This window comes from Malus sylvestris, chromosome 3 (genome assembly GCF_916048215.2).
Source record: "Malus sylvestris chromosome 3, drMalSylv7.2, whole genome shotgun sequence".
NCBI lineage: Eukaryota > Viridiplantae > Streptophyta > Magnoliopsida > Rosales > Rosaceae > Malus > Malus sylvestris.
This window is the reverse complement of record NC_062262.1, coordinates 32,434,324-32,455,979: the sequence shown is the minus strand read 5'-3', so window position 1 is coordinate 32,455,979 and position 21,656 is coordinate 32,434,324. Positions and strand designations below refer to the sequence as shown.

At 34.8% G+C, this 21,656-nt stretch overlaps 2 protein-coding genes across 2 annotated transcripts in view; one reads left to right on the top strand and one right to left on the bottom strand.

Moving 5' to 3' along the window:
• LOC126616499 (probable LRR receptor-like serine/threonine-protein kinase At1g53420) overlaps positions 1–21,656 on the bottom strand; it is an 87,374-nt gene that overhangs the window by 20,294 nt on the left and 45,424 nt on the right. The window lies entirely within an intron of this gene.
• Positions 4,419–5,029, top strand: LOC126616502 (cell wall / vacuolar inhibitor of fructosidase 1-like). The gene has a single exon (XM_050284581.1). The coding sequence runs from the start codon at positions 4,426–4,428 to the stop codon at positions 4,981–4,983; it is 558 nt and encodes a 185-aa protein (XP_050140538.1). The 5' UTR covers positions 4,419–4,425; the 3' UTR covers positions 4,984–5,029.

The following is a 21,656-nucleotide window of genomic DNA, read 5'->3' as shown; positions in this document are numbered from 1 at the left end:
CACAAAATGTAAGCGACTCATATTGAACCCAAGCCTCTATAATTGATCCTTCGGGCTTCGCCCTATTGCGTACACATTTTTTCAACTCCCCGAGAAGCCTTCCAAAATAAAACGATACTATACAAATTAGTAAGCGTCAGTTAATGATGAATAAACAAATGATGAGGATTATATACATTTCCATTGGTACTTCCAACGATAGTTGACAATACCTGCAAGCAATGCCTATTCCGGCAAGTGAACCATCACGTGTATCATACTTGTGAAGAAAACTGGACGAAATATTATCTCAAACTTGCATGGGACTTGGACAATGTCATGGCGCAACTGATTAACGTCAATCTTTCGCAACGTTCTTGACGTTAGCTGGAAAAAAAATTGGACAACAACATGATTGGCTTCACTACATCTTCTAGCATATATTCGTCGCACAAGTCTACATTTATTTTTTTTCATTTTCTTTATAATTTATTAATGTAAACAAGTTGCGTGATGAATACTATTTTGGTCGCGCAACATGCATATTTTTTAAATTTTTTTCCGTTTTCTTTTTAACTAATGTAAATTTTTTTTATTCTAAATATAAATAAAAAACTCAAACCTAATTAAACATTACCAAAATAATTAATAAAACTAATTTATTATCCCAAATACATATTATAACAAATGTAAATTAATATTAATAGTCATCCATATAACATAAATTTATTAATGAAAGTTAATTATAACGTCCTAAAAATCTTATTTCATAAAAAAAACAAATAAACTTCAATCCTCCTCCTCCAGGGCATCAGCACCTCGCTCCGCATCCCGCAGAACATCAAACTTCCACTATCGGAAATGCAACTTGAGAAGGTCATCCAGATACTTCCGCTGCTTCTCATCGGTTTCATCAACATCCCAATGAACCTATATTGATGCCAATAACAATAAATTAGTAATTTAAAAAATACTACTTTTTAACAAAAATAATTATACATTCTTTAATACAAACTTACCGATAACTCTCCCACCATGGACTTCTTCAACTCCTTAGGCACCATTTTCCAAGACTCAAACTCGGTAGAACATTGGCTCTGCACCAAACCCCCAATATCAAACCTAAGTTCGGCGTATGCATAAGCCATAGTTTTGTCTTCTAAGTAGGGCACTTGCTTACAATGGTAATTTTTCATCGCGCAAAAAGTTGGTGGCAAAAAAAATTTTCCAGCTTCTTCTTGCGTGATGACTACACGTGTTTGTCGCGCAAAGTTTTCTTATTCGTCACATAAAGTTTTTTTTTTTTTTTCTTTTTTCTTTTTTTTTCTATCCTGCCATTTTTGCGCAACCAATCTATTTTTTCATCGAGCAAGTGACACTTAAGCGACGAAATTTGTTTCGTTGCGCAAGCTGTTTTTTCTACTAATGATTTTTACTATGAGTTCATTGCTACCTCTTAAACATCTCAACTGTTGATAACAGCCATAAAAATGCCATGTTCTCTCGTTCAGGAGAAATTTGAAACAACATAAAAACCTTCAAAAGCATTTACCCAAGCACCTTTGGAAACTTCTTCAACTTTTAAATGCCTCTGGAAATCATATATCAAAAAATCCCCCATATGGCTGCTTACGGTTAATTGGATAGACATTTAATTTTTTAATTTTTGTGGTCAACGGCATTTAATTTATTTTTAAGTTTTTTTTCTTTGTTTGGAAATTCCTTAATTTAAATTCTTATTATTCATGTGTGTGTATATAGCTAATTGTTATAAGCATTCCAAAGATTTTGTCCACTTTAAACTTACTATATTAAAAAAAAAAAAAAATTCTTATAAAGACTGCACATTTAAAACCGCAAAAGAAATTAAAAATTACTACAAATACTAGCAGATTATGCACATCCTATTTGGGTGTTGGATAATTACATGCATACTTGAAGGCTGTAATACTAAAAGAGATTTTACAACTCCAACTATATTGGGAACATACAGAAAAACAATCACACTGACAAATACACAGCTCATACAAATATATTATCTGGTAACACTGTCGATTTGTTCTAAAAATTTGAATGACAAAACGATTTTTGATTGTACTACTTCGGTAATTATTCAAGGGATAAAAACAAATCAAATTCTTGCTGTGCCTCCAAAATCAATAAATCAGTCAGTAGGTCATGATTTATTCGTTTTGAGAAACCTCCTAATTTCATTGTTCTTTGTTGGTTTCACTTAAAAGTGGAGGCTTGTAGCCTTGTAAGTAGCAATTGATTTTTGGGTACGAATCTATATCCTTCCTTTTTGTCTTTCTCTCTCTCTTATTTTAATTTAATTTAATTTTTTATTTATTTATTTTATTTTATTTTAAAATAAATTAAACTATCCTTCCTTTTAGCTTCTCTTGTGGCCAAAACAATATTTATTCACCAAAAAGGGCTAGAGCTCGATCTTCAAAGATCCGCTCGAGTCATTTAAAGCTCAAAATAAGATTTTTAATGTCGCAAATTTTTTTATTACAAGCGAAAATGTCTAATCTAAACTTTATTAAATAGAATTTACCACTTGCTTCCATATTGCAATTCTAACTTTGAAAAATACGGCAAAACCTCTAAATGTGATCCACACTTGTACAACAAGTTGTAAAAATTTGAATATCGTTTATAATCATATTATTTCTTTCTAAGAACTTGTCCAATCTCCATCCCTTCGGCACTCCATAAGAGTAAAAGAATTTGGGGCTCGTTTGGCAAGCTAGATGAGATTGGCTCTTAGAGATAGGATTGGTAACGATTGGTTAAGCTTTGAATCCCAATCCATTGTTTGGGGAAACACTAAGCTGGATGAGACTCAATTGGACTTAGCCCTGGTTTGGTACTGAGGTGCTTTTGAAAAAAAAATGGGTATAAAAAAAAGCTGGGAGCTTTTTTATGTTTGGTAAACATTCAGACCCCACCACGTCTCTCTTCCGTCCTCTCTAACTCTGATCTTCTTCGAATTTTTGGGACAGGAGCGGCAGGAGGTTCATCAGATTTCTGTGTTTTGTCGAAATTCAGGGCCTCTTCGTCGGATTTCTGGGCTTTGCCAAAATCTGGGTTGCACAAAGAATGCTAGATTTGCACCCTTCTGCTTGACACCTAAAATCTCAACTAGAAAGCCTAAACGCCTTTGCCGTTAACACAGACGGTAAGTCCTGAAATCAGAGTTTATCCATCTTCTGCAAATTGGTTGATACGACCCAGCCTTCCTTTCCCCACGACCTAACCTTCCTTAGGATTAGGCAGAGAGAGACCGAGAGAGAAAGGGGAGAGTTGGTGTGAGCGGCGGAAGATTGAATATACAAAGGTTCTGCAAAAATAAAATAAGGACAAGGTAAAGAAGAAACGACTCTTATAGAAAAGAATAGAATAAAAAAATCATAAATATTTTAATAAAAAAAAGGTAAAAGTACATTCTTCGAAGCTCACAACTGTTTATAAATAGTTTATATAAATCTTATGAATGTCATAATAAAAGAAAAGATAAAAAAAATTATTATATAATATTCGACATAATATCTTTTTTAGTCATTTTACACAGCCTCAACGGTTTTACATCAAAATTAGCCAAACACTTTAACACTACTTTTTTTTTTGCTAAAAGCACTTTTACAAAAAAGTTTACCAAACACTCTACTGCTTTATTTCACATCTGTTTATTCTCGTAACACAACAAAAAAAGTTTTTTTTTCAAAGCACAACAATACCAAACCAGCCCTTAAATCCAGTCCATTGTTGGTAGATGACTGGATTGAACATAAAAAATTCATTTATGTTTTTCTATTTTAATTTATTCAATGGCACATATAATTAATCCAAACAAATAGAAGACATATTGATAATAAAAAAAGTCTTACTACTTAATTTGGTGCGGGACGCTCTTTTTTCTCTTCGACCATGTTAAAATTCCAGCAAGATTTTTATTGGGATCCATTATTACAACCCTATCCCCTTTCTTTGTACGTGTTCTACCTGATTAATGAATGGTGTACTTATTCTCAAAAGAAAATCACATATCCTAGCTAGCTCACAAAACTGGCCCTTGTGTACAAAAATCCGATTGATTTACTCTCTATATAAAGTGATTGTGACACCATCAATTAATATTGATGAAGATCTCATACTGGGCTCTTGTAGATTAATCCGGTCTGAAAATAAAAAAGGAAAATATTTTATTTATTTAGGGATTTTGTTTTATGTCATTTTATTAAAATTTAGGTTTCTTTGTTTTAACTTTTAAGGAATTATGTTGACATAACTCTGATTGGGTTTTGATGTGATAAGATTTCTATCCTAGTTTAGCCTTCCGGTATTGCTATATATACCCCCCATATTCTATAAACCAACCACAAAATACCGAAGTCCTAAAGTTTACCCTAATTTTCTGTGCGCACCAGAAAAAAAAGAAAGATGAAGAATAATTCGAACTCTCCTTCAACAAAAACACTGATATTTCTCATTCAAATTGTTTTTCTAGTTGTATTTCTTCCAACTAGCCACTGCAACAGGCCGACGGTCTTCTTTCCAATGGATGCCAATCTGATCGCACAAACATGCAACCAAACACCATATCCCGATCTTTGCGTCTCTACACTTCAATCAGACCCTCGAAGCGCCAAAGCAGATGTCAAAGGCTTAGGCATCATAATGGTTGATGCAGTTAGGGCTAAGGCACGCGAAGCTAATCTCCAAGTCGAGGAGTTGATCGATAGAGAGCCGGGAAATACACCCGCAAGAAACTGCAGATTTAACTACGACGATATTTTCCAACTTGATATTTCTCAAGCCGTTGAAGCTTTCGGTAAAGATGATTATAAGTCAGCAGAGATAGGCATGACTAATGTCGTCGCAAACGCAGATTCATGCGAAAGAGGTTTTTCCGGCGGCAGTCCTTTCAAAGACGAAAGCCAAGCTCTCCATGATGTTGCTTATGTGGCTGCAGCAATTGCCAAAGTATTGCGCTCTTGATGTATTCTTCTCTTGTCATAAGAGAATAATAAATTTGATATAATAATCAACGATTGCATTTCTTTTTAACTACTACTAATTTGATAGCGTCAATATTTGATCTATGTGGTCATTTCAATAATTGAAATTTTTTTACTGAAAATATGAGTATACCCCTTGGAATTCAATTTTCATTAACTAAAACCCCCATTTGTAAAATTTTCTAATAAAAACCCAATGGCTAGGCTCCAACTAAGCAATATCCATAATTAAGTATGACTTGGCAAAATTGGTATTTTTGGATGTCTAAATTACCCCTAATATTATTGATTTTGGGTTTATTACTTGTTATCTACATTTATTTGATATTATTTCATTCAATTAAATGTTTTGAAATGTTTATGCAGATTTGGAAAAGAAAATTTTGAGTGTCATGATTTCAATCCATATTAATAACAAAAATTACATGACATTAGAATTTTGTTTCCTTATATGGTTGTTTTCACATTTATGTAAAAATGAGCATTTTTTTCCTTTCAAATAATTGTAACAAGTAAATTAGCATTTATTCACAAATATACAAATGTTATTTTATTCAAAATTACCAATATTTTACATATATAAAATAACAATATAAGTTCCAGGTAAAATAATACATGCAAAATAATTTACCTATGTAATAAATAAATAAATATTGTTTGATTTCAAAAGTTATTTAAGCTATTTGCATACACATATATATAATAATATCAAAACGTGCCTAACATATGTAATAATACATGCAAAATAATTTACCTACAAAATAAATGAATGTTGATTGATTGCAAACAACACATAATAATAACAAATGTGCCTAGTATATGTAATAATACATGCAAAATAATTTATCTACAAAATTAAAGGATGTTTTAGCCAATTGATTCAAAGTTAATTAATTACCTATATTCTACTTAAAAATATAGGTAATTTATTTCACACAGATATAATAATAACAAAATGTGCCTAATGTATACATGCAAAATAATTTACCTACAATGATTGTCAAACAAATATAAGAAATGGAACAGATGATGGTGAGACAAGTATAAAGTGGATACTTTTGTAATTTACCTACTGAAGAAATGAATGTTGATTGATTGCAAACAACACATAATAATAACAAATGTGCCTAGTATATGTAATAATACATGCAAAATTATTTACCTACAAAATCAAAGGATGTTTTTAGCCAATTGATTCAAAGTTAATTAATTACCTTTATTCTACTTAAAAATATAGGTAATTTATTTCACATAGATATAATAACAACAAAGTGTGAATAACGTATACATGCAAAATTATTTACCTACAATGATTGTCAAACAACAAAAAGAAATGGAACAAATGATGGTAAGACAAGTATAAAGTAGATACTTTTGTAATAATAAAGCACTTATTTGCTATAATTATGGTGGTAATTAAATTCATCAACATAATTAGGGTGTTGTGGCACAATTGTAAATATTTTAAAAATAATAGGTATTTATTTGTTTACATGGCAATTTATTTCAAATTTGGGTTTTATTTGGATGTTTAAAACGAGATGGGTTTTTGTCAAGGAAATAAGTGTTGCATGGGCTTATATCTAAAGAACCCAAAATTTTAAAATCCCTTTACAATTTGGAATATAATGCCATATAAATAAATTTAGGTTGTTCACAAAATCACGGCACCAAATCCCCGATATACCTGTTATGTATTATTTGGGTAGACATTTAATTTGTTTATTTTCTTTGGTAAACGGCATTTAATTTGTTTAAGTAATTTTTTGGAAGCCTTACATATGGAGACAAAAATATATAAATATTTCAAATCTCCTAGTTTTTAAACATTTCTAAGAGAGACAAAATGAATAACCTAAAATATGGAAAGAATTTGTTAAAATATCAGTCATACCCAAAACAATTATGTATATTATTATACCCCACGCCATACAACTTTAAAGAAATTAGTGTCATCAACTCAAATCCTCATCGACCATTTTTATAGGATCACTTTCGAAATTATATATAGAATCAATTTGTATCCTTTATTTCTAGAATCTGTCCAATCTGTTATTGACCATTTTTACAGAATTAGTGTAAAATACATGCAGAATCAGTTTTGTATACTTTCCAGTCTAATCGGTTTGTTATATTTTTAACAAAACTACATACATTTTGATGACAATTTTTTTTTATTATACCTCCTTGGCGATTATTCAAGGGATAATACAAATCAGAATCTTGCTAGTTGCCTCCAAAATCAATATCAATCAATAAATTATGATTTATTCGTTTGGAGAAACCACCTAATTTCGTTGTTCTTTATTGGTTTCATTTAAAGAGCATGCTTGTACCCTTGTACATAGCTATTGATTTTTAAGAGGGTAATGCTAGAGGGACTAAATTTGGAAACTAAATTTACAAACTAAATGATGTGTCACCAATAGAAATGATCACGTTTATCAACGTTTAAGTAATAAATAAATTATCAATTTTTATGTCGTTTAATTTTCAAAATTTAGTCTTCCTAACATTACATTTTTTAAGAGTACGAATCTTCCCTTCCTTTTAGATAGGATTTTTAGTACCTACAAAAAGAAAGTTAAAATCACACAAATTACATGCAAGAGTTCAAGGATGTTGTATAAATGCTCATGCAAAGTCGTTCTCCACAAGGACTATTTAAATAATTTATATAAAAACAATTCCTAATTAACTACCTAAAATTAAAAATTGAGAAATGAGATTTTGAATTTGGGTAATATTAAAAACGAATTTTAATTAAAAATAAATAGTAAATTGGCCCAAAATTGATACGATAAAAGAAAAGAGTCTTAAATACCAATTTATAAAAGTACTAGGGTTCCACCATCACCTAGCAATCCTATGTATTTTTACCTATTACTTATGTTCTACACATGCCACTTTGAAGGTAAGGTTTTCCTCATTTATATTTTACTTAGAATCTCCAACATAGAACGTATATCTAACATGCAATCTGTCCAGACGTTCAAATCAAATATGAACTTGAGAGATTCATTATATTTTGTGAAACCCTTTGAAAAACCATGCAACCATTAAGACATGGTGTTCATCTTAAGTGAAATTACAATTATCAACCACAAGAAGCCATCGTCAATTTCAGGAAACCTTCCGACCAAAACGGATTAGTTACGCATATTCATAATTGAAATTGTAGAAAATATTATTAGCAAGAAAAAGTATGAAAACACTTAAAGTAAAAGTCTAAAATTCTTCAAGAACCCCTAGCCAATTTCCTATCTCCAAAGTCGCATAAAAGAGAAAGTATAAAAACTAGGGTCGGCCAAAGCCTTATATCCTTTACATAAGCTATCACAAAATCCCTAAATAAAAGTCTTTTTTTCCAACTAGGAAACCAAATAATAATAAAATATGCTAGGAAAATAAAGTCCTAATTAAGCTAGGAGAATCTGCAAGAGAATTGTCCAGCCACGGTTTAGCTTCAAATATCCTCCAAATCCGGCCCATGATAGCTGGTTTTAAAGATTGGAACGTTTTGAACACATCTCCAGAAGGGGCCGAAACCAAAATAGGCCATCTAGGGCTCCAAAACTCACAATTAAGATCGAAAGTCACTTTTCCAGTACCGCGCACTGCTCATTTATTCTATCGCCAGAAAATAACCACTTGGTGGAAAAATCTGATATTTTGACACGATCAAGCTAAGTGACTCACAAACGTCCTCCAACTGGAATTAGTCTAAAACTCATCCATATGATCACGTTTTGTTCCAGAGGAATTTGAAAATTTTATATTGAAAATACAATTTAAAGTATCAAAATTGTTCTAAAATAATAACCAAAATATACTAAGAATATGATTAAATATATAATATAAAATCTACTCATGACTTTGACAATATTTTATTCACCAAAAACAACTACAGTTCAACCTTCAAAGGATCCGTTCGGGTCATTTAAGCATAAAATATGATTTTTCATATCTTTTTTTTTTTTTATTACAAGTGAAAATTTCCAATTTAAATTTCATAAAGAGTTATTTGAACTAGAGACGCAGTAAACTGCAGAGAAATATTCTAATCACCAAAAATCTACACATGCTTTCATATTGCAATTGAAAAATACGGCGATACGTCTAAACTTGATCAGCACTTAGCCAACAAGTTGTAAAATTTTGAATATCATTAAAATCATATTATTTCTTTCTAAGAAGTTGTCCAATCTCCATCCTTTCGAGATTTGATGGTTTTCAACAATGAACGTTTCAAATAATAAAATCGTAGAAAATCTCATTACAATTATCTGGTACTCCACAGGGAGACCAATGACTACAATTTATTCTTGTGCGGCCTCCTCACGAGAAATGTTTTTATGTGCCAAGAACTCAGTCTGGTATACTAAATGTTATAATACAAGTGGTTGGATATTAAAAACAAAACTATAACCACTTATATTATGGTACTTGATACACCGTGTCTTATTTTCCGCATACTGAAAAATTTCTCCCTCCACACCCATAACCTAGAGGATGTCCGTCTTTCTGCATGAGCGAAAGGTTTGTTTGTTTTTTTTTTTTTTTTTTTGGATAGAAATCGATAGTATATTAGATAGCTGACTGAGGCCCAAATAGGGAACCTCAGTCTCGGAATTACAAAGTACATCAAGAGTTCATGTAGGAAGAAAACATCACACTCACCCCCAATTACAAACTTTCCTCTACAAGGAGATCCAAGATAAAGGAGGGGGAGATGATAACCATTCAGATTCACTACCTAAATAAAAACTGTAGCCAGCCAGACAATGAGATACGTTGTTAGCCTGACGACAGATGTGGGTACAAAGATCTTCAGTGATCAAGGGGAGCTAAGCTTTGGTATCCTCGATAATCTGACTCAGATAGGAGAGATTAGTCGAGGGATTCCGCAGCGCGCTAATAATTTGAAGAGAATCACCTTCAATTAGTAAATTACGAAAACCCCTGTTCCAGGCCACACCTTCTCTAGCTGCAATACCCTCTGCCTGCAGAAAAGATAGAACATTGGGAAAGTTCTTACAAAAGGCTACCACAAGTTGCCATTTCCCTCGCGGACAATTACACCCACTCCACTAATAAGGCTGTCCCGATTCCGAGCCTCGCCAAAATTAAGTTTCAGTTGACCTGTCCATCTGGAGGGTAACAAAATTGCAACACCGTGAGATGATGGTTCACATTTAATCGAACAAATTCCTACCACCACATTGTCGTGCAAGACACCGCCACCTTTGGGGAGTCGCAACTGCCCTCCCAAAGCATCGAGTTTCTGCAATTCCAAATTGCACTGCAGATGACCTTGAAAAGTTCCAACTTATCATGAGGGAGATAGGATGCCAAGTCTGATGCCCAAGCATAGAAAGAGAGGGAATGAAGACCACAGTGGAGGGGACCAAGCACTGAGGAAAGCCACTCTCAGTGTGCGAAATGGCAATCTCAGAGATTGTGGGATGTGGATTCGCCATAGGTGTTGTAGAAAGTGCATAAAGGTCGTTAGGAATGCTTTTGAGGAAAAGTTGGATTTACTGGGAACGATATCCCTATACAATCTCCAAAATATCATGCGTACCTTGAGGGGACATTGGCCTTCCACGAAGCTATCCAGAGAGGAAAAGAAGCAGACCTAGATGAAGAACAGGTTACCGCGTGGAAGATGATAATAACCATTCACAAGCTACATGGTATGTAGATTTAATGGAGAATCTCCCATTAATATCGAAGTGTTATGAAAGACGATCCTTAGTGTTGGGTATGCTCAGAGGAATGAACCGAATGAGATCCACCTCAGTGACCGAGAAAGTGGCAAAAAATAACTCAAAATTCCAATTCCTTGTAGACGAGTCAATCAGGCCAACCGCCAATGACATAGGGCTCCCCACGGGCTTGGAAGAGAACAGTCGGAATGAGAGAGGGAGGGGAATCTAAGGATTATCCCAAATGCGCAACTTGGTTCCGGAGCCTACAAACCATTTTGCCCCTCAGTTGCTGCGCCAAACGAAAGAACAATTTGGTTTAAGCTCCACGTTCAGAATAGAATAAGTGGGGTAGTATTTTGCCCTAAGGATTTTTGCCACCAAAAAGTCTGGATCAATGAGTAGGCGCCTAACTTGATTTGCTAGGAGCGCCAAATTGAACGCATAAAAGTTGCGAAACCCAAACCGCCCTCTGACTTGGGTTGGCAGAGTTTATCCCAATAAAGCCGGTGGATTGAGTTCTCTCCTCCAGGCCCATTCCACCAAAATGATGCAATTAAGTGGTTCAAGTCATCGCAAAAATATTTGGGCAAAAGGAATGTGCTCATGAGATATAGGGGAATGAGCTGAGCTATTGATTTAACCAGTAAGTCCTTACCTGTTGCACTTAATAGTCTACCCTTCCAGCCTTAGAGGCGTTTCCATAGGTGTTCCTTGATGTAACCAAAACAAGGACCTCAGTTACGACCAACCAAACTAGGCTGCCACAAGTATCTTTCATGGAAATTCACCACTTTCACCCCATAATCGAATGCCAAACGAGATTTATCAGCTCTCCGAACATTTCGGCTAAAACACAGAGGTTGACTTTCTATCCGGTTGCCCGCTCATAAGCTGATAAGATACTAGAAATATGGTAGCACTCGGCATTAGAGGCCCTCGTGAAAATGAAGCTATCATCTGCAATTAGGAGGTGGTTCACCTTCGAAGCCTCATTACCGATTGAAATTCCACAAATAAGAAACGCCTATTCCCTGGAAGCAATAGTGGCCAAGAGGCCTTCAACACATAATAGGAATAAATAAGGTGATAGTGGGTCACCCTGTCGAAGTCCCTGAGAGGGTAAGATATAACCTTTGGGAGAACCATTGACCAAAAAAACCTAGGAGTTCATCTGGCCATTTTTGCTTCTTGTCGGTGAGGGATTTCTTGAGGCAGTCGAGGATTGTCTTGTTGGATGCTTCAGCCTGCCCATTACCTTAAGGATACCTCGGCGTGGACATGTGCTGCTTGATGCCATACTTTTGGAATAACTTCGCCAAATCTTTGCCCACGAATTGCAGGCCGTTGTCGGTGATGATTGATTGAGGGATGCCAAATCGGCAAATGATGTTCCTCTATATGAAACGCTCTATGTCCGTCTGAGTCGTGGTTGTTATGGGCTCTGCTTCTACCCATTTAGTAAAGTAATTAGTTGACACGATCATCATGCCTTTGCCCCTAGTAGCGGGTGGCATTGACCCTACCAAGTCGATTGCCCACTACATGAATGGCTAATGACTCGTTTGCGAGTGTAGTTCGCTGGCTGACAGTGCTGGTATTGGCTTGTATCATTGGCAAAGGTCGCACTTTTACACTAATTCCTTAGCGTCTTTATGCATGGTAGGCCAGTAGTAGCCTGCGTTAAGAGCCTTTTGTGCTAAGGATAGGCCTCCATAGTGATTTCCACAAACGCCTTCGTGGATTGAGCTTAGAACCTTTAGGTCATCGGGAGGCGCTAGGCAGCAGAGATGTGGTCCGGTGTAGGATCTTTGGATGAGAATGTCGTTCCACATACTTTGCCAGTTGGGAGTTATACTAACCTGTGACACTTCGGCTGCCGGCTCCGCCTCTATGCTTGGCTTGTCTAGATACTCCACTGGAATAGAGTGTTTGAGTTGGTGGTCAAGGGCGAAGCCTAGGCCGGCTAGCTCGTCTGCGTGGGCGTTGTCTGCTCGTAGAACTTGAGTGAGAGTGTAAGTTTGAAATGCCTCAAGTTACTTGCATACCTTCCCTAGGTATTGCGCCATCCTTAGATGTTTTGCCGTGTACTCCCCAGTAGTCTGCCTGGTGATTAGCTGGGAATCAGAGTGAATTGCTAGCTTTTTCACCGCCAAGTCTTTTGCCATTCGGAGGCTGGCTAGTAGGGCCTCGTACTCCTCTTCGTTGTTGGATGCCTTAAAGCCTAGAGTGATTCCCTGCTCAATCATCGAATCGTCTTAGGTGACCTAAATTTTAATAAAATGACATAAAACAAAATCCCTAAATAAATAAAATATTTTCCTTTTTTATTTTCGGACCGGATTATTCTACAAGAGCCTAGTATGAGATCTTCATCAATATTAATTGGTGGTGTCACAATCACTTTATATATAGAGTAATGGCTCATTTGGATGTACTTTTAAAATGACTGAAATAGCTTTTTAGAGAAAATATTTTTGGGTTCCAAAAGCACTTAAAGTGCTTTTTGCAAGAAGCACCAATTATGAGCTTTTTCCAGGAAGCACTTTACGTGATTTTTTAGGATTTACTTGCATTTTTACTAAGGATTGGTTTTAGAAACATTTTCACCAAAAACGCTTTTAGTAATTTTAAAAGCACATCCAAACGAGCTATAAATCAATCAGATTTTTGTACACAAGGGCCAGTTTGGTGAGGTAGCTAAGATTAAGGGTGGGCACGGGCCGGGCCGGGCCCAACTTTAGAGGAACCGGACCTAACCCATTTTAAATTGCAACGGGGCGAGCCAGGGTGGGTACAAAGATTTTGAGTTTTGGAACCGGACCTAACCTGGCCCGTTTCAAACGAGCCTATTCGGGGCAGGTCCATGGGTCCAATTACTTTTTTTTTTAAAGATTATTTGGAAACACTGAAAGAAGGCAAAACTCAAAACTTTCTCGACCTCTCTCTCTCCGCTTCGCTACACTCAAGCACTGAGGCACACCACCACGACGAACCTCGCCATTCCTGTGAGGCATATCAATATATGTAGAGAGTTATGGACCAATTTTCTTAATCGATGAACCGAATGGTTTAGTAACAAGTTTGATAAGAATTAAACGGCGAGACTACAAACAAATGCAAGTTGTGGGCCAAAATGGTAAGACAACAACTAAAGAGTGATGGTGCTGACCATGATTCTCAGGCAAGTTCTGACTTCCAAAACTCAACCTGCAGGCCAATGTTTCAATACACATAATGTTTATTGTAGGCTTCCACATACAACAAATTTCTAGAGACCAAAATTATTCATACACATAAATCATAGCATCATTGATTCAACATCATGGCATCAAAGATTCAAAATCAACAAAGGGATCTGGGTTTATACCTTTCCAATTTTAGACTCAAAATCAACGGGTACTGCCGCACAGTTCTATCTGTCACTGGTTGAGTTACCCTTTGTCTACATTTCATTTTCAAAATCAATAAAGGGATATGGGTTTATACCCTTCGATTGCAAGATCCCTACACAGATAACAACTTGCATGAGACATTGTTCATCAATTTTTCCTTAATCTAAACAATGGAAACGAAATCGAAGAAGGATGAGACTAAAATTTACATTTGGGGTGTCGGGTCCAAGAGAAATTTGAGGACAATGAGTGCGAGATTCTGTGGCATGTGAGAATGTTTGAAGGACAGAGAGAGTTTCAAAAAATTAAGAGAAATGGTGGACGCTGTGTGTTGTTCTGGTATGTTATAAACGGGTCGTCCAGGGGCCCGTGAAACTAGAGTTTTGAATTGCCTTGCCCCGAATATCCATGACCCGCACCGTTCCTTCTCTACTAAAATCAGACCCACCCCGTACCTATCCCGAACCAACAGTACCTAGGCCGCCCCACGGGTCCTAGACCTTTTTGCCCGCCCCTAGCTAAGATAGATGATTTTCTTTTGAGAATAAGTATGATATTCGTTAATCAAGTAGAACACGTACAAAGAAAGGGGATATGGTGCTAACAATGGGTCTCGATAAAAATCTTGTGGGGATTTCAACCTGGTCGAAGGGAAAAAAGAACGTCCCGCACCAAATTAAGTAGTAAAACTTTTTTATTATCAGTATGTGGTTCTTCTATTTGTTATGATTAATTATATGTGTCATTGAATAAATTAAAATAGAAAAACATAAATGAATTTTTTATGTCCAATCCAGTCATTTACCAACAATGGACTGGATTTAAGTCCAATTAAGTCTCATCCAGCTTAGTGTTTCCCCAAACAATGGATTGGGATTCAAAGCTTAACCAATAGCTACCAATCCTATCTCTAAGGGCCAATCTCATCTAACTTACAAAACGAGCCCCAAATTCTTTTACTCTTGTGGAGTGCCGAAAGTATGGAGATTGGACAAGTTCTTAGAAAGAAATAATATGATTATAAACGATATTCAAATTTTTACAAGTTCTTAGAAAGAAATAATATGATTATAAACGATATTCAAATTTTTACAACTTGTTGTACAAGTGTGGATCAAATTCAGAGGTTTTGCCGTATTTTTAGAAGTTAGAATTGCAATATGGAAGCAAGTGGAAAATTCTACTGGTAATTAGGGCATTATTTTTCAATTTATTGAGTTTGAGTTCAATTTTTTTTTTAATAAAGTTTAGACTAGACATTTTCGCTTGTAATAAAAAAAATTTGCTACATTAAAAATCATATTTTGAGCTTTAAATGACTCGAGTGGGTCTTTGAAGATCCGGATCCTTTTCCTGGGGATTCAAGAGATCTCGTGATCGTGACCTTTCATGTACATCGTGCGGTTAGAAATCATTTAAAATTTAAAATTTAAAATTAAATATAAATAGTATCAAACGAAAACTGACCGCACGATATACGATTAACGATCACAATCACGGAATCTCCGAGATCCTCAGAAAAAAGGATCCGACGAGAATCATTTTCTTGAAGATCGAGCTCTAGCCCTTTTTGGTGAATAAATATTGTTTTGGCTACAAGAGAAGCTAAAAGGAACGATAGTTTAATTAAAAAAAAAAAAAAAAAAAAAAAAAAAAGGAGAAACAAAAAGAGGAAGGATAGATTCGTACTCTTAAAAATCAATCGCTACTTACAAGGCTACAAGCCTCCACTTTTTAAGTGAAACCAACAAAGAACAATAAAATTAAGAGGTTTCTCAAAACGAATAAACCATGACCTATTGACTGATATATCGATTTTTGAGGCAATTAGCAAGAATTGTATTTGTTTTTATCCCTTGAATAATCACCGAAGTGGTACAATCAAAAATCGTTTTGTCATTCAAATTTATTAAATAAATCGACTGTGACATCCTATATCGTTAAGGGGAGTGGATCCTCTAAGCCTTTTATGTATATTCTTATCTCTACCTAGCACGAGGTATTTTGGGAGCTCACTGGCTTCGGGTTCTATCGGAACTCTGAAGTTAAGCGAGTTCCCGCGAGGGCAACCCATGATGGGTGACCCTTAGTGAAGTTCTTGTGTGAGTTCCCAGAAACAAAAATGTGAGAGCATGGTCGGGGCCCAAAATGGACAATATCGTGATACGATGGAGTCGAGCTTAGGATGTGGTGGGAGCCCAGACCGGGATGTGACAATTACAGTGTTACCAGATAATATATTTATATGAGCTGTGAATTTGTCAGTGTGATTGTTTTTCTGTATGTTCCCAATTTAGTTGGAGTTGTAAAATCTCTTCTAGTATGACAGCCTTCAAGTATGCATGTAATTATGCAACACCTAAATAGGATGTGCATAATCTGCTAGTATTTGTAGTAATTAATTGTGCAGTCTTTATAAGAGTTTTATTTTTATTTTTAATATAGTAAATTTAAGGTGGACAAAATCTTTGGAATGCTTATAACAATTAGCTATATACACACACATGAATAATAAGAAGTTAAATTTAGGAATTTCCAAACAAAGAAAAAAACTTAAACAAATTAAATGCCGTTGACCACAAAAATTTCAAAATTAAATGTCTATCCAATTAATCCGTAAGCAGCCACATAGGGGATTTTTTGATATATGATTTCCGGAGGCATTTAAAAGTTGAAGTTTACAAAGGTGCTTGGGTAAATGCTTTTGAAGGTTTTTTATGTTGTTTCAAATTTCTCCTGAACGAGAGAACATGGCATTTTTATGGCTGTTATCAATGGTTGAGATGTTTAAGAGCTAGCAATGAACTCACAGTAAAAATCACTAGTAGAAAAAACAGCTTGCGTGACGAAATAAATTTTGTCGCCTAAGTGGCACTTGCGCTACGAAAAAATAGACTGGTTGCACAAAAATGGCAGGATAGAAAAAAAAAACTTTATGCGACGAACACCTGTAGTTGTCGCGCAAGAAAAAGTAGGAAAAAATTTTTTGCCGCCAAATGTTTGCGCGACGAAAATTTCCACATATTCATCGTGCAAAGTTTCACTGGAACGGCTAGATACCCTTCAACCGCTTCCATTTAGTGCGCATGTATAACGCATTTTGCGCGACGAAGTGGTTTGTCGCGCAAAGTGTTACAGGTTCTATATACCCACAATTTCAGAACCCTAGTTTTCAAAAGGTTTTGTTTCAAAGGCAATAGCCTATTCGGTTCCTAATTCAACGAAAAGTTGCGTGGGAGAAGGCTCGCGCGAAGGGAAAGGTAAAAAAGAAATTTATTGTTAAATTAATTAGTTGTTTTAATATTTGATATGGTTGAAATTATTTATTACTTTTAAAATTTTGTGGTAGAAAAAGATATGAGGAAAAGTGTGTTGCGAATAAAGAGGTACCATCGTAAGCGAGTGCCCTACTTTGAAGAAACAAATATGGCTGATGCGTACGCCGAACTTAGGTTTGATATTTGGGGTTTGATGCGGAGCCAATGTTCTACCGAGTTGGAGTCTTGGAAAATGGTGCCTGAGGAGTTGAAGAAGTCCATGGTGGGGGAGTTATTAGTAAGTTTGTATTAAAGAATGTATAATTATTTTTGTTAAAAAATAGTATTTTTTAAATTACTAATTTATTGTTATCACTACTACAAATTTTTACTTACATGACGCATTTTATGGATCATGTTAAAAGTTTAATGATGCAAGGGTTTAGCGTCATCTTTGTAGGTGTCCTTAAAGATATTTTTAAGATGTTGAAAAAGTGTCATGTATTACTTTTAAGGACGCCTAACAAGCGACATTAAATTAAGAACTTGTGTCATCTATTACAATTTAAGACACAGAATATGTGTCATAAACATAGGAATGAGCGTCATGGTATACTAATCATGACATACGCACAGTGTCATGTATAGCTTTTGGAGATACCTAACAAGCATTATTGAATTAAAAAAGCGTGTCATCTATTTCAATTTGAGATGCAGAATATGTGTCATAAACAGAGGAATGAGCGTCATGGTATAGTAAACATGACATCTGTATAGTGTCATATACTATAGCACTGTAGCGTCATTGAATATTACCAGTGACACACAAAGTGTGTCATAAACGGTTCAAGACATGTCCTAAAATATGTATGATGGCATATATAAGAAGACTTACATAATTCATCCAAGAAGCAAGATATTTACCTCAAATTAAACATTATTGCTTCATAAATTTGTAATTCATCCACTACCAAAGTATTACAAAAGACAATATAATGTGTAGAGTTTCCTACTAAAATAAAACTATAAGTTCACTTAATTTAAAATTTCACAAACTAGCTAATATAGTGTTTCATCTATTGGGATGAAGTCATCAACATACTCAGCCCACTCTATTCTTAATGCATCAATTTCCTATTGAGTGTATATAGCTTTTTCTTTGAATTGCAACAAATCACAACCAAAGAGAACATGTCACGACAAGAACTAATTTCAATCATTTAACTAATAAGGAGGTGGTCAATTAGCATCAACTTGCCCAGAAAGAACAAGGGCTCTCTACTTGTATTTTTCGCTAATGTGTTTTTTTTCACTCGGTATAGAGGTAATAAAACGTCAAGCTGGACCTTATCTTGATGGTAAATAACACCAAGCTCAAATACAACATGGCTTAACAAAATCAGCTCTGAACCTATTTATTTATCACATTCAAACGTAAACTAAAGATAGACTAGCATTACAATTTTATTGAAGACAAAAAATAAATCAAGAATTAGAATCTGAACCTAGACAAGGAAAACAAAAACAAACCCATTGATGACTTGAATCAACTCAATACACGAATACCCAGGATGGTTTTGATGAGCTAAAATCCAATTGGGCATCTTTTGGAAGATTCAAGAGTTCCAATTTCGATTGTAATTAACTTTAATTAAACACTACAAATCACGCTAACAACAATCCATCTCATCATCAATAGTGTGAACATTCAAGTAATTTAGTTCAGTTATGCCGATTTCCTTCATGGGTTGCCAATGATTTGAGTAAAAACCATCGTTAGCTGTAAATTAATTTGCCTGAACTATAAATTACCTACAAAGAACTAATACTAATAAGATAGTAGCGAATACACCCGCTTAAGTGCTCTTTGTAATAGTATTACCAACCTTGGTAATAATTGAGCAGTTCGAATCATCAATGATTTCCTTCATGTATTTCATCACATAATATCCACATTCTACAGTTCCTTCTTGCAAAGGGCACTGCATATACAAATAAAAACATATAAAATGTAAGTTAGTCAAATTAATTTAAAGTCAAAACACAATGTTCCTTACCTTTACTACTTTCCAATTGATATTTTTTCGACCCTTTATTCCCTTTTGAGCTTTAAACATTTCAGTGCTCTGCACATAGAGGATAAGAACACATGAATATATTCAAATCTTGAAATGCATGAAATAAAGACAAACATATATCCAAATACTTACAATTCAACAATGTCCTTCATTCTAGGATCGATCTATATCCAATTAAGGGAGTCCATGTAATACACTAATTCCTCATAGGGGTCAATAATAGCCAACAACCAATGAAACCTACAAAACATAAATAATTGCATTCTTTATTACATAATGGTCAACTACTGATCTGTTAGGAACAAAAAATTCAAAACACATAGTACTAATAACCCTTTGTTATACGGAGCAAAAATTAATTGTCCTTTTTTGCAGTTCTGTAATCTAAGAGCCAGTGCATTTGATCTTTGTTCCTTTTTGCCAGCCTTTTGAGAGATTCTGCTAGGATCTACAAATCCAAACAATCCATCAAGATTGTTCTTCTATCTATAGACATCCAAGATTTATCCATTCTAAAACAGTTATATTGATTGATATTAGAATAAAACTTATAACAAGATTGCATGAGGGCACAATATATAAACTGTTGCGAGCTAAAGATAAAAAACAGAAGCAGAGCTTATGAGGAGTTTTATCAAATGTGTGGTGTGCTATAAACACCAACTCCCACAAGAACACACAATCTAAAGATTAAAAAAAAAAAAGAGGATAAAAGTAATAGTTAATCTAATTCAGAATTGGTATTAAGGGGATCACAAAGTTAAAAAAAAAAAAAAAACCAATGATCAATCTCGTTATCCAACATAGCAAATGACAAGGGTAAACTACAATTTGTACAACAACTACTTTAGCAAATGACAAGGCTAAAATACAATTTGTACAACAACTACTTTAGCAAATGACAAGGCTAAACTAAAATCTGTCCAGCCACATAGCTTGGACTAATCAATACAACTTCACAAAAGAGATTAATATAGAAATTATTTTCTAGAAAACCCATAACTATTCCAACAAACTTACCTTACACAATTAGGTTTTGAGTGAAATTTGGGGGAAACAATCAATCTGGTTGATGAAGACTGTGGGCGTCCCAGAGAGAGAGAAAGAGAGGGAGAGATAGAAAGACAGTGAGTGTTCGTGATGAAGACTGTGTGATGAAGATTGGGCGTCCCAGAGAGAGAGAAGGAGAGGGGAAGATAGAAAGATGGTGAGTCTTCCACCTTGAGGAGAAAGAGAGCGTTGATATTTCATTCTCTATTTGGGAGTTGGCTGGGAATGGGTTGGGTGGTAGAGTGAATGAGTCGTGAGGGTTTAGGAAGTTTTGAGGAATTCGCAGGACGCTCTTCTTTTTTATAAATCCTTCCTATTGGTTTTTTTAGTTGCGTCATCGATTTATTTTAATAACGTTTTTAATAAAAAAAATATCATTAAAAAACTTAATAAGTGTCATGAAAGCTCTATTTTGTAGTAGTGTATTGGCATTAATATAGGTTCATTGGGATGTTGATGAAACCGATGAGAAGCAGCGAAAGTATCTGGATGACCTTTTCAAGATGTATTTCCAGCAGTGGAAGTTCGATGTGCTGCGGGATGCGGAGCGAGGTGTTGATGCTTGGAGGAGGAGGATTAAAGTTTATTTGTTTTTTTTTTTTATGAAATAAGATTGTTAGAACGTTATATTTGACTTTAATTAATAAATTTATGTTATATGGATGACTATTAATATTAATTTACATTTGTTATAATATGTATTTGGGATTATAAATTAGTTTTATTAATTATTTCGGTAATGTATAATTAGGTTTGAGTTTTTTATTTAGACTAAAATTAAAAAGAAAACGGAAAAAAAAATTAAAAAAAATTAAAAATATGCATGTTGCGCGACCAAAATAGTATTCGTCGCGCAACTTGTTTACATTAATAAATTATAAAGCAAACGAAAAAAAATAAAAAAATGTAGACTTGCGCAACGAATAATGCTAGAAGATGTAGTGAATCTAATCATGTTGTTGTCCAGATATTTTTTCTCAGCTAACGTCAAGAAAGTTGTTAAAGATGGACGTTAATCAGTTACGCCATGACATTGTCCAAGTCCTATGCAAGTTTGAGATGATATTTCCTCCAGCTTTCTTCACAAGTATGATACACGTGATCGTTCGCTTACCGGAAGAAGCATTGCTTACGGGTCCTGTCAACTATCGCTGGATGTATCCAA

What these genes read in the sequence shown, in the direction of transcription:
- LOC126616502 (XM_050284581.1), top strand. Translation starts at nt 4,426, where the DNA reads ATGAAGAATAATTCGAACTCTCCTTCAACAAAAACACTGATATTTCTC.